The sequence below is a fragment of the Falco cherrug genome, chromosome 5, assembly GCF_023634085.1.
Source record: "Falco cherrug isolate bFalChe1 chromosome 5, bFalChe1.pri, whole genome shotgun sequence".
Classification (NCBI taxonomy): domain Eukaryota; kingdom Metazoa; phylum Chordata; class Aves; order Falconiformes; family Falconidae; genus Falco; species Falco cherrug.
Window position 1 is genome coordinate 14,068,244 of NC_073701.1, and position 12,986 is coordinate 14,081,229.

The following is a 12,986-nucleotide window of genomic DNA, read 5'->3' on the forward strand; positions in this document are numbered from 1 at the left end:
AGATTATGGTTTAAATAGAAACTAATCTCCAGGAAGTCCCTCTGATGAAGATCAGCAGTAGCTTCATTCTACCAAGGAGGCACAGAGTACTCAATTTTATCTAAAAGACAGTAAGCATATGAGCACTGACTGTGAAAAGCAATAGCAGGCTGATGACAAATGTCATTTATCAGCTTTCCTCCCTAGCTGGTGGAGCATACACTTACCTGGGTATGGGGCACATGGGGAAGACCATGGAGCAGCCTTTGGAAGAATCACTGGAGTACAGGTGGTCATAAAGCCACAGGGTGGGATGAAAAGCAGTCACCCACACCACCCATAAACTCTAGCTATGCAACTGAAATCTTGCAACAGCTTCACCACTTTGCTAGCACGACTTGATGGCTCTAAATGAGCTGCCAGCTGCCCCTCCTCCCAAAGCTGTCTCATATTTTCAATACCAGACTGCACACACTTTCTCTGAGCTAGGTTAAGAGACAGAAATATGAGCAGCAGCAGCTAACACGCCACCATTTCTAGGATATTCCCAGCTTTTTTTAACAGAGGTGAAACAGTGCTAAAAATAAGACATTCTTGCAATACTTTGTAACAGCACTGGGAAGAAGTCAGAGAGGGGAGCTAACAAGAACTCTCTCAGTGGAATGTAATAGTAATGAAAGACGATGCGTGAAAGGAAGTAAAAGTGAGAATTTTGAAGCTGAATGTAGCCTTCCTAACAGGCTGCCTGCAAGGCAGACAGGGAGAACGTCTGCTTATAGCTCTAGAGATCATTACAACACGAACCACTGGCATGTGGCATTTTTTTAAGTGAATACCTTTTTCTCAGACTGCAAGAGGAGCATGAGAAAGGGAACAGACCTGTGTGTGCAAACCATAGGGAAGGCCTACCAACAACATACAGATTTGCCAGAATCCATTATGTATTCAGTCAGCAGTGGCACGACATAAAGGAGATCACTCACCAAAAAACTGTTCAACCTTGAAAAAGAAATTACTTACGTATCTCCTGACTTGCGGTAGTTTTCTGGGCATTCCAAAGACAGACAGCGAAAGCCCCCCTGGATGTTAAAGCAGGTCTCATTGAAAGAGCAGTTATGGCTTTCTGCAACACATTCATCAATATCTGCCAAATGGAAAAAGGTGGGTGTATTAAACATAAGCCTTTCCTCTACTTGCAGGTGCCAAATGATTAAAGCAGGGGTCCTCAAACTTTTTAACCAGGGGGCCAGCGTGCAGATGAAGTGGCAGGCAGTCATCTGCGGCTGCTTGGTTTCCTCCCCAACCCCCGGCGGGGAGGGGGGGCGGGGGGGGTTCTGTAAATACCGGGGGGGTGGATTGAGGACCCTGGGGGGCCGTATCCAGCCCACGGGCCGTAGTTTGAGGACCCCTGGATTAAAGCATCATAGAGGTACTACAGAACATGGGGTGCAACTAAACATTATTACAGGACTGGAAGGGAAGGGCAGGAGAACAAAAAAGAAGAAAACTAACCCAAACAACAGGCAAGAACAGGAAAAGGAAGAGCAGCAGTGCCACTAAGTGGACAACATCTAAATATTTGCTGTAACATTTACAGCATGGTATTTCCTTTTAATAGCTAAACTAACTCATCATACCATTTCACAGTGGGAATCTTCATCTTCAGACTTACAAAGAAGTATTCGCTACTACATTCTACAGTTTATAAGAGAAATTTTCTGAATATTTATTATAAAATACTGGTTTCTTCAGATTTCAAGCTCTTCACGGCTTTACCTATAATGTTGCCGGAAAGGCATTTTTTTAAACACAAACACTTTCTAGAACTTTTTAGAAGTCCACAATCCAGTTGGGTCTCCCTGCAGTTATTGAACTCACCTTGGCAATTTCGTGCATTGGGTGCCAACCTGTAACCAGTGGAGGGGCAAGTACACTGAAAGCTCCCAGGAATATTGATACATCGAAAGGAACAGATATGCCCTCCAGTAGGTAAAGCACATTCGTCAATATCTGCAAGAAGAAAACCACCACTAACTTACTACGTGTCCAAGACATTCATCCAGGTGCATACATACAGTGTTCCCACTGCAAGCTTCAAACACGATTTCATGATTCTAATTGCTGGGCAAGGAAAAGGATCATCAGATATGTGTGGTTCTAGTCAATATAGGCAGTCAGGAATAAGGGGAAGTGTGAAGACAATTAGAAGAAATATAAGGGCCCGAGAGACAAAGTGATGGCTAAGCAATTTACAGTGACATGTACCGTAGTACTTCACAAAAAGGAGGCAGGGAAATCGTTTTATTTTCCTTCTTACAAAAAGGAAATTGAGATGAGGTGTTCTGCCCAAGGTCTTTCTGTCTAGTAAGTCCTAGAGACCTAAGTCCAAACTCAGAATCTTGCCCACGAGGTCACACCCACATCCTTGTATTTGAGGAGAACCTACTCTCACATTAGTTCAGAACCAGCCAAAAAAAGAGGATATATAAAATACTGCCTAAGTAATATTATATATTACATATGTAACATGTAAATGCATTTGTATCTTCACTTGTTGAAGTGAACTAGAAATTCTTAGTTCCTCAGAAAAAAACCACATTTCTGGCAAGTTGCAAAAGTATGCCAAGCTACAATTCAGTGTAATCAGCACAAGCAGAGATATTTCTAGACGAGGACAAGGGTGTGACACCTTCATTAAATATTGTTTCATAGTTCCACAGGAAAATACCAAAGAGAATCAAATGTTAAAATGAAACAATTACAGGTATATGGAATTGTTCACGTATGTTATGGTGAGAATAAGAAACGCTCACTCATCCATCTGTGTAACAACACTTACCTTCACATGAAATCCCATCTATGTCACTAAGTTGAAAGCCACGGCGGCAGTAACACTGATAGGAACCATACACGTTAGCACACTCTTGACTACAGGGGCTGCTCTCACATTCATTTAAATCTGAAATGCAAAATTATATACCTGAATACCAAATTTCTTGCTTTATTCATCACTCCTACTACAGGACTAATACAGAAGTTTGGAAGACCATTTTTTTAATTGAAAGAGGATGGTATGGATGTCACTGAGTAAGCTGGAAATACAGGGCTTTGGGTGCATTGCTCTCAGCAAGGTCTGGCAGTATACATTAATCTGCGCTGTGCTATCATTTCCCACTGTCCCTCAATGTGTGTGACTTGAAGGGAATCTTTAGGACCACACTTGCGTTTTTATATCTGGGTATCAGCAAGGCTGGTATTGAAGGTCTTGAATCTGGTCTAGCTGAATGACCCTTCAAAATGCAGTAAACGCAGACCCATACAGCTCTGCATGATCCAGACCAAGGGCAACATATTTGAACTGTGGGCTGCACTGGCTTTGATTAATCATAACAGCATTCATGTAATCAAAGACACCAACTGGGCTGATTTCTCATGCCATTCCAGTGCAGTCTTACAGGCTAAAATCAAACAGAAATGGCTTAACAGCAATGAGCTGTATCTCTCTATATAGCCAAGGCACATGACAGTCATACCTTCACATGACCTGCCGTCAGTCGAAAGTTTGAATCCCATAGTACAAGTGCAGTAATAGGAACCAGGAGTATTTTCACACTTGTGAGCACAAAGGCGGCCTGGATAGCGTCTGCATTCATTGATATCTGCAATGATAAATATATAGAGAGGTCTATGTATTGGCTAGCTTTACTGCAGTAGTAGTCTGAACAAGAATGTGGTCCTAAAAGTTTGATTTTTATTTTCCAGATCGAAATTTCATAATAGAGAGGGAAGGACTTGCTCAAAAGACTCATTTAGAAGCAACCCAGTGCATAATCGAATTAGATCTATAAAGAAGAAAGATGCTTTGATCTTCCAAAGGAATGTTTTGCTGTAGGTGCATATAAAAATATCACAGAAAACAATTGCACACTCTCAACATCTTAACTTTTAAAAGGGTAACAGATAAAATGTTGACAATACTAATACAGTTTCCTTTGAAGTATCAGCAGTTCTTTAATATGATATTAGATATATACAAATAATACAGTAGTCAATTTTACATTCAGATGAAAGAGGTTAGGCAGAAAGCAGTAACATTCTTTATGCAGGATCTTTTTTTAAAAATGCGATGGCTGCATGTATTTTAAATCGATAGGTGCAACTTACCGATACAAGTTCTACTGATGACATCAAAAGAATAGCCAGATTTGCACTCACAACGGTAATTGCCTGGAGCATTTATGCAAACATGTCCTTCTCCACAAGGCTGATTAGAGGATGAGCACTCATCCACATCTAGAAGAAGGAGAGAAGTGATCGAAAAGTACACTTCTGAGCATGCAAGTTGAGAAAAGAGCAACATGTTTGTGTCCCCTAGTAGTTATAAAGTGTTTTATAACAGCAAGATTTTGATCTAGCTCTCAGCTCCCACAAGACGATCAGTCACAAATCCAAACTACTCTTACCGAAGCAGGTTATTGCTCAGGTGTCCTGTTAATGTTGATGGACTTAGGAACGAAAAGAAATCAGGAAATCAGACAACCTTTGGAGGAAATCAGGTGCAAAACTGTTTTATTATGCACACTCAATATTCATGGATCAGATCTTCAGCTGATGTAAGATGCCAGAGAGCCACGGTCAGTAGTGCTTTGATAAGCCATTTACAAGAATTGAAGACACATGCAAAACATACCTCTCTTTGCAAAAGCCACTTTATTTAAAAGCCAGCCAAAGGCATATATGCCTTTCAACATTACTAGAATGGCTTCTAAGGGCATGGGCCTTGTGTTATACCTCTGTACTGAGGAGATTTGAGACTATACAGCATTGTTCCAATACACCAATATAGTCACAATGTCATGTTTTGGAGGATGATTATCATTTCTCCTCAGAATACAGGGTTTCATTAGTTATATGAAGGTCAGAGAGTGGATCCTTGTCATTCTTCACTTGTTGGGACTGCCATGAGGGAAAGAACAGAATCAAGAATTCACTGTGACAATGAGAAAAACTTGGGCAAAGCGCAAGAAACTAGTAAACAAATGATAGATGTGATTTATTTTCTTCATACTGTTTTTTTCTTCCAAACTGCTACTTACCTACACATCTTGTTCCATCTTCATTGAGATGATAACCTCGACCACAGCTGGGTGAGATTCGCTGGCAGGTATATGAACCATCAGTGTTGATACATATCTGTCCAGCTGGGCATGGCGTGTTGGTGCTGAGGCATTCATTGATATCTACAAGAGCACAACAAGTCAGTGTAACTATCTGCTGTCTGAAGATGTTTAAGGCAAGATGCTTTCCTGATGTAATCCTTCAGAGGTTTACATCCTGATGTAACCCTTCAGAGTTCAAAAAGTTCTGCCCATGGGAGAATACAACTATTCATGCCATTTAGCTTCACCAACATAACGCTTCCAGGGTGAAGATCAGGAGAAATTTCTGCCTATTGTCCAGATGTCCAGTTTGAGAGGCTCAGATCCAACTGAAAAGCAGTGGAAATTGGGCACAGAACTTGTATCTGTTTAAAAGCCTTTGAAAGTCTCCCCCAAACACACAAGAAGATGATCAACAATTCTTTTCACCAGCTCAACCAGTTATGCTGGGCTCTGTGGGTTGCGGCTCACAGTGAATGAGCTATTTGGTAGTACACGCTCACATAAGTAGTAGCTGACTCCATTTTTGCAGAGAGATAAACCACTGTTCACGGGTATTCACCACGAGTACCTTACCTTGTCTTATGGTAAGTTGTCCATGTAAATACATAAGAATGTGAATAGCTTATTTATGTATTCACAAGACTATGCAGCCCTCTACCATCCATCAAATGGATGTCTGTTTTTTTACAAACCGGACATCATACCACTTTGTGACAAAGACAACCTTTGCCTGGAAGCTCAGAAAATTTAACGAGACTAAGCTGTAATTAGTGTGATCTGGTATGGTGTATCTAGCCAAGAAGGTAAGGAACATCAGCAAAGTCCAGCTTCACCCAAATACTTCTCTGCCTCGAATTTTCCCAACTATTTCACCATCATTTTACATAGTGGTACTGTTAAGTGTTGAAGAGGTACTGCTTTCCAGTTGGTACGGTAGGGTGTTAAGTACAGCATCCAGCTTGCAAAGTGTTGGCTGCCTGGAGATGGGGCAGGGGATGTAGTATAACATGAAACTTTTCAGCCAGGCCTATCCCAGCTCACAGAGTGTACAATTCTCAAGTTACAAAGACAATGGAAAGACAGGAAAGTTACACACTTTTTCCTTCAACAGCACACAGGGCAGCATTTGGTTCAGTGTGTAAAATCAACCTGTGAAATTGTTTTGGTAAATATTTTGAGCAGATGCATTTTAGGGGATATAACTATCCCTGCTGCAAACTGATATGGCTTTCCTGATGTCAGTGAAGGCAAGCTAACTAGTAAGTGCTGTAGACCTGGCGCTAGCTATGGCAGATACAAGTCTTCAAAGGGTTTGCTGCGCATGGCCCCCCCCTTCATTTTAAAGGCTGCAATTTTGTTTTCAGTCTCAGGGCTTCCAGTGTCAGATTTCGGCACTACAGGGTACAATATGGTCAGGAGAATGGCGGTTTGACAATGAGCTAGACCTGGCAGCTGCTGCTGCTCAGCCAGTTCCACGAGTCCAAGACACGCTATGCCGATGGGGGAATTCAAAGTTAAGTTGAGACTTGAAAATACTACTCAAGGGAATAACTGATAGATTTGTAGGTCACATTAGACCATTTAGAGTCTGCTGGAAACCAGTAATTCTAACATATTTATATGAAGGTTATAATTCTGTTTTGTAGGAGATTTGGAAACAAGGCATTAGTCCAATAGATTGTAATTTGTCCTTAAAATAAAACTCCTCTCCGCAGTGTGTTGTCATACAAAGTAAGATTCTTGATAGGCTATAACTAATGGAGGACAGGTCTGGAAAGACCTACATACCTGTAAAACCACACACACTAATATCAACAAAGTGTGTTACAGAGGATGTCATAAATTACAGCTTTCTATACTAAGCTTTAGCTAAAACATTTTGGATAGAGGGAGATAAAACACATCACAATTTTTTTTACAGATTTTGTTTCAGCTAAAATACCCAAAGACTTAAGGAAAATGTTCAAATGTAGCTAAGTACCTTAGGTAACCAAATCTAATTTAAAATAGTTTTTAAGTCTTTAGGTAAATGGTTTTCGTCTGTAAATCTTACCTGTGGAACCAAGCCGGCCTTTAAAGGAGCAGAAAAAGCACATAGCAGAGCAATGCATAAATGCATGAAGAATGACTTGAGAAGCTCAGAACTCACCCAGTGAAACTACAACTTATCTCATAGGCAACACTTAAATATTCACTGAGATAAGAACACGTCTTACCAATACAGTTGCCTAGTGCATCTTGTATAAACCCATTCATGCACTGTAGCTTGGGTCGGCAACGGAAAGATCCTGGAGTATTCTGACAGATAAAATCGGGGGGGCAGTTATGAGTACCAGTCTCACATTCGTCAATATCTAGTACACCACAAAAAAAAATTGTTAGCAGGAGTTTGACAGAAGCTTTACCTTCACACGTAAAACAAACACATAAAAAATGAGACAAATAATCCTCAGCATACCTTCATGCAATTCAATGCAGTGACCCAGCACCAATCTGACCAACCACCTCAAACAGTATCTCAGTAAAACCAGGTATGATAAGTTAAGGGGGTTTTGTTGTTTCATTATTAACATTATATGTAGGGGGGTATATGTGTTTATTATGCTTTACAAGTTTAGCTCTCACAACTAAATGATTCAAACCGATTATAGATCACCTGAAGCATCATGTTCAGCCGTGTTCAGTCTCGATTCAGCAGTGCACTTATACACAGGCTCAGCTTTGAAGTCAGTGAGATTTAATTGTATGTCCATGTGCAATTTTAATTTTAACCTTAGATCCAATGCAGACATTGTTCATTTCTTTCATAAGTGAATTAATTGGCCTTGATTCTTATCCATGTTAAGGCTTGCAATATCCTTGCATTATTGTGCTTTAAAATGCACATAAACATGATTTCTCCTCACTTTAATATTCCGTTCTGGTTCGGAACAGACAATAAATACTTGTAAATAAATGATGGTTCAGATAAAGCAGACAAAGGCTAATGAGGCTTGGTTCACAAATGTAACCCTGTCCACATAAAAGCAACTGAAATTAAATGTCTGCCACCTTGCAACGGGATGAGATCTCCTAAACCTATTAAAATACAGAAACGTTCTAGCAACAGGATGCCTCAGCTTTCCCATTTATGCAGTTGGCAGAACAGTAGATGCAACTGCTTATCCCTAGAGCTTTGTGAGACATAAATAATGATTGTGGAGAGCGTTTTTAAGTTTAGGATGGGTTAATACTGAATTGGGTTCAGCAGGGTTCTACATCTTGCAAAACTCTGTCATTTTAATTGGCATTTAAAAGTCATAATGAAGATTATTCATTTTCTGTTTTAATCACTATTAACATAACATTAATAATTAACATTATTAAAATATCTTATCCAGATAAGAAATTTCTAGCATTGATGGCACGCATAATTAACTCTATGTACCCCTTTTTTTCCACCAGAGAAAGATTGTTTATACTTGCTTGTAAGCTATCTGTTGGCCTAAATCTGATGTCATTCAAATCAGCAGAAATTTTACTTCAAAGGGATCAAAGTTAGACCACGATACTTTGGAAAACGCTGTATGTTATGCAGGTTTTGCATTGGAATTTGTTCATCAGCTTTTTTTATTCAACCTATTATTCATCATTGATAAGTTCCTACAATTAAACCTTACCTAGAATTTTGGTTGAGTTAATTTACCTGGTGGAATGAAATTAATCTGTTTATAAACAATTCTAAGCTCTGGGGGAACAGACTTTCTCATAATGGAAACCAATTCCACATCAAGTGGAGTTTGCTGCTAATTCATATCTCTGCAAAGGTAGCATGTCAGGTGAAGTTCTGGATGCACACAACAGCACACTTTGAGCTAGATGCAACTTGAAATCAGTCTTTTCTTTAGTAAAAAAACCTATTACCCTTGTTTTCAAATACAGCTAGTCAAGAACGGTGCTTTTAACCTTTTTCCATTTTTAAATCCTTAAGGCTGTTGTGATTAAGAAATTAATCCCTTTGTAACAAATTTAAACCTCCTGAGGATAAAGACTTACATTTTTTTAAAGATGCATCTACTTTAGAGTTTTCAAATTTAATCACCTGGTCACTCCATTTGCCACACTTTGTTTCACCCTCTGAAGTGTGCAAAATTGATTCTTTCAGGTGAAACCAAACAATTAGGTACGCTCCAGGGGCAGGACTCAGGCACTTCACTCACTAACAAGCCACCAATTCGCAGGACCAGACTAGAGCTAGCCAGAAGTAAACGCTAAAAAAATGCGTATAGTGTGAGGCTGGGCCTTCAAAATCAACTGTTTCAGCCCCCAGGCCAGCTCCCACTGTGCAACACAACTGTGCAATACAACAAGCCACTGTCAAATAGATGTAGTTATCTCTTCTATCCTTTGTAGTATCTCTTTGTAGTACCTTTGTAATATCTCTTCTATCCTTTGTAATAGCCCACAGAGAGCCTGATCAGGTATCTACAAGGTGACAGGTGGAAAACTACTGTCCTGGAAGAATGAGCACTGTCTGTGTGTCCCTGCATAACTACAAGTGTATTTACCAAAAGTAGAAGAGCATGACGTGATGACATACTTATTTTTTCACTTGAGTATGGAAGATTGCAGCTTCTCTGCACAGGACGTACCTTTGCAACGACTGTCATCCGTTAGTTCGTAACCAGTTCCACAGCTCGTGTCCCGCTGACAGCGGAAGGATCCTAATGTATTGACACAGGTTTGTCCAATCCCACAGCTGTGTGTCCCCGTGATACACTCATTAATATCTAGAATATGCAAAATTATTTAAAAAAAAAAAAAGGGAGAATATATAAGAAATATGAAATCTCTGGGAAGATATGAAGTCAAAGGCTGCAGGCACACCTCCAACCAGTTGTTACTTTGAGCATCAGGATACAAAGACTGGTGTGGATTTGGCCTCACACTCTCAACACAGCTACTTATCTTGTGGTCAGAGTGTGAACCAGTAAAGGTATTTTGGCCCTGTTGGTAACAGGACTTACGACTGCTGATTTACTGTACTTAAGAAAGAGGAGGGAGTTGTCCTGAGTGAGAGCAAAGGGCTAACATCATCTGACTAAGTCCAGTAGCAGATGATTGTAGTGACTATACGAATAAGGCAAACTTTAACAAATCCTTCCCTTGCTCTGCCTCCCACCAACATATGGCTTAGGGACTGCCCAGGCCACAAGTTGCAAGTTTCTACTTTAGAGCTACTGGTACACATTTCTTCTGTGATTTTTTTTCATTTTCTCTTTCAGTGCATAAGAAAATTTAGCATCCATGTGTACCAAATGTAAAAGTTCTTCCTTTCTGTATTTCACACTAGGTTAGCGTTAATCTGACCAATCATCAGTATCTGTTTTACATTCTGAAGTTTGAGAGCTTCAATCTGAGCTACTTACCTAGACTCCCTTTTCAGTCAAGGACAGAAAAAGGCACTCCTGATGAGTAAAGCTTTTCATCCTGGAACAGCTACATGGAACAGGCAAGACGAACTGTGCCCTGGAAATGTTTATTGCTCTGATAGCAACAACAGCTAGGCTAACTATCTAGGAGCGAAAGACTACATTGCACATGTCTGAAGTCAAGTGTGATGAGCTCTATCCCAGCCCATTTCATTTGATGTCCCTTTAGCTCTTCTTCTGGGAGAAACTTAACAATTCTTCTCCTTTGACTATTCCCATGCTACTCATGATATCCAAAACTTTCATCCTTTCTGTCAATTGTGTCCTTAACAAGCTGAGGAATCCTACTCTCTTTCATCTGCCTTATCCATTACTACCTACTAATAAAAGGGAACCAGTATTTTAATTTGGTTTTATTCACAACAATAATTCAAGATCTTCTGCCTCTTCTTCACTGTAAATCCTCCATCTCTTCTACTGATTCCTTCCTAACTCCACCTTCCCACAACTCTCACTCCAACACTCCATTAAAACCAACTTCTTATGATCTCACCTCTTTCTCCAGCTGGCATAAGCATACTCTGATCTCTCCTGTCTGCATCTTTTTTTATTTATTCTTGCTCTTTTAAAACAGGGATGTTGATAATTGAGGCAATGGTTTTATTTCTTTTACCTTCACAGTTGACACCATCTGGCTGAAGCTGATACCCAACAAAGCACGAGCAGACGTAACTGGATCCTGTGTCTCTGCACTGTTGAGAACAGGGACCACCACCTAATTGGATATTTTAAGAAGTCTTACATAATTAAGAGGTTCTTCACCAGCACTGAAACAAACCGTTAATTTACAGGACACTTGCTGTTTTATTTTAAAAAGCAGATAGACACACACATACACAAAAGAAGGAAAGGGCTAAACACTGAAATTAGTGTTTGTAATCACTGGATTCTTTTAGTTCTAAAAATGAATACAACAAGGAAGTAAATCAAGGAGTTGTTCATAGCCCATCATTGTTAGAAGTTGAAGGGAAAATGCCGATGAGCTGAAACACCTCCTCAGGTTTTGGCTGGGAAATTAAAACTTTGTATGGTGATTACCATAAAATAAGAAAGACAAGGTGCATCACCATAAGTTAATGCAAGATTTTAACTATTAGCTGCATTAGGCTTTATTTTTAGCCCATCACTATTAGGACCATACTCCTGAATTACCTATACCATATACCATTTTCCTATTCAGCAGGCAGGAAACATGAAAGGGAGAAGGAAGAGGGTATTGTGGGTGACAAAGGCTTCAGGGAACTTGAAGGAACCAAGACTTACTACTGGGGTACTAAGGACCTAGTGCAGGAGTCACAAAGGGTGTGAAAGAGAGCTGAGGTTATTTTGGCAGACAAAGAGAGAGAATACTGTAGGAAATTTACACATCATCTGGATCATCATCAAGAAAACTTACTTTTTTCCTGATCTTATTAAAAGATATATTTATATTAAAACCATTCAATATTCTCACAATAGAGAAAAGTTTATATAGTTCCAAATGCTTTTTGTAAGAGTATTGATATTCTTAGCACAAATAGAACCTGTCATCTTCCGTTTTTCAGAATGGCTAAATAGGCATTGAACAAAAGGTCTGAGATAAGCACAATCAATGTGGGCAAATAGAGCTATAATACTTCAAATTTTTCAATGAACTAAAATATTTTTTTTTACAGTGCATGTCTCTATGAGGACAGGACCATTAAACCACCACAGAAAATCAGTTCTCTATGCAGTACTGGCAAAGACAATGACATGAGAAAGAACCATAGTTTTGAGGTTGAGATGGACAGCTACCACCTTCTGAACCTCTGCTAATCCTGTGAGCTCCTGCTGGCCACAATAAAACCTATTGTGGCAGTGCTGGAAGAACAGAATTAATTTTCTCGTATACCATGAAGGTGCTCCAAAGCAAACTGCTGGTAATTCCATTGCCTAGGAAATTGAAGTTTCCCCTGGTGAAGTTCAGAAAACCACAAGTAATTTTGACATGCCAAATTCATCAGAAAAGACACTGTAGACAGAAACTCTAATTTGTAATTAGTCATACCAATCCATCTCTTGCAGGCAGCCGATTAACTAACAAATCCAACAACTGATTACATAAAGAAATAATGCTAGGAAAATATGTAACACATTTTTCTGTGTCATCTCTTGTAATTAGCAGCTGAGACAAGGAGGAAAGCCAGTGCTGGCTTTGACTAGCTAATGACCTAGCAGACATTTCTATCCTCTCTAGAGTGTAATAGCTGTACCACATGCAGCACAGTAAATCATCTCTCAACTGGAATATAAGTCTATTAAATTGATTTTATCCTAAATACATTACTTAGTTCTGAAATGCTTGTAGAAAATAATAAATCACGGCTGTTTTAAGTTTATAGACATGTAAATC

At 39.6% G+C, this 12,986-nt stretch overlaps 1 protein-coding gene across 5 annotated transcripts in view; it reads right to left on the reverse strand.

Annotated features, from left to right (window-relative positions):
- Window positions 1-12,986, reverse strand: part of FBLN1 (fibulin 1) — an 81,776-nt gene that overhangs the window by 37,156 nt on the left and 31,634 nt on the right. For all 5 annotated transcript variants that reach the window (XM_055711634.1, XM_014280002.3, XM_027805543.2 and 2 more), the window contains exons 6-14: window positions 11,226-11,327; window positions 9,773-9,910; window positions 7,358-7,495; window positions 5,076-5,219; window positions 4,144-4,272; window positions 3,513-3,638; window positions 2,819-2,938; window positions 1,858-1,989; window positions 1,000-1,123 (exon numbers count right to left, since the gene is read on the reverse strand). In XM_055711634.1, the coding sequence (XP_055567609.1) occupies window positions 1,000-1,123; window positions 1,858-1,989; window positions 2,819-2,938; window positions 3,513-3,638; window positions 4,144-4,272; window positions 5,076-5,219; window positions 7,358-7,495; window positions 9,773-9,910; window positions 11,226-11,327 (1,153 nt within the window). The remainder of the gene's footprint in view (window positions 1-999; window positions 1,124-1,857; window positions 1,990-2,818; window positions 2,939-3,512; window positions 3,639-4,143; window positions 4,273-5,075; window positions 5,220-7,357; window positions 7,496-9,772; window positions 9,911-11,225; window positions 11,328-12,986) is intronic.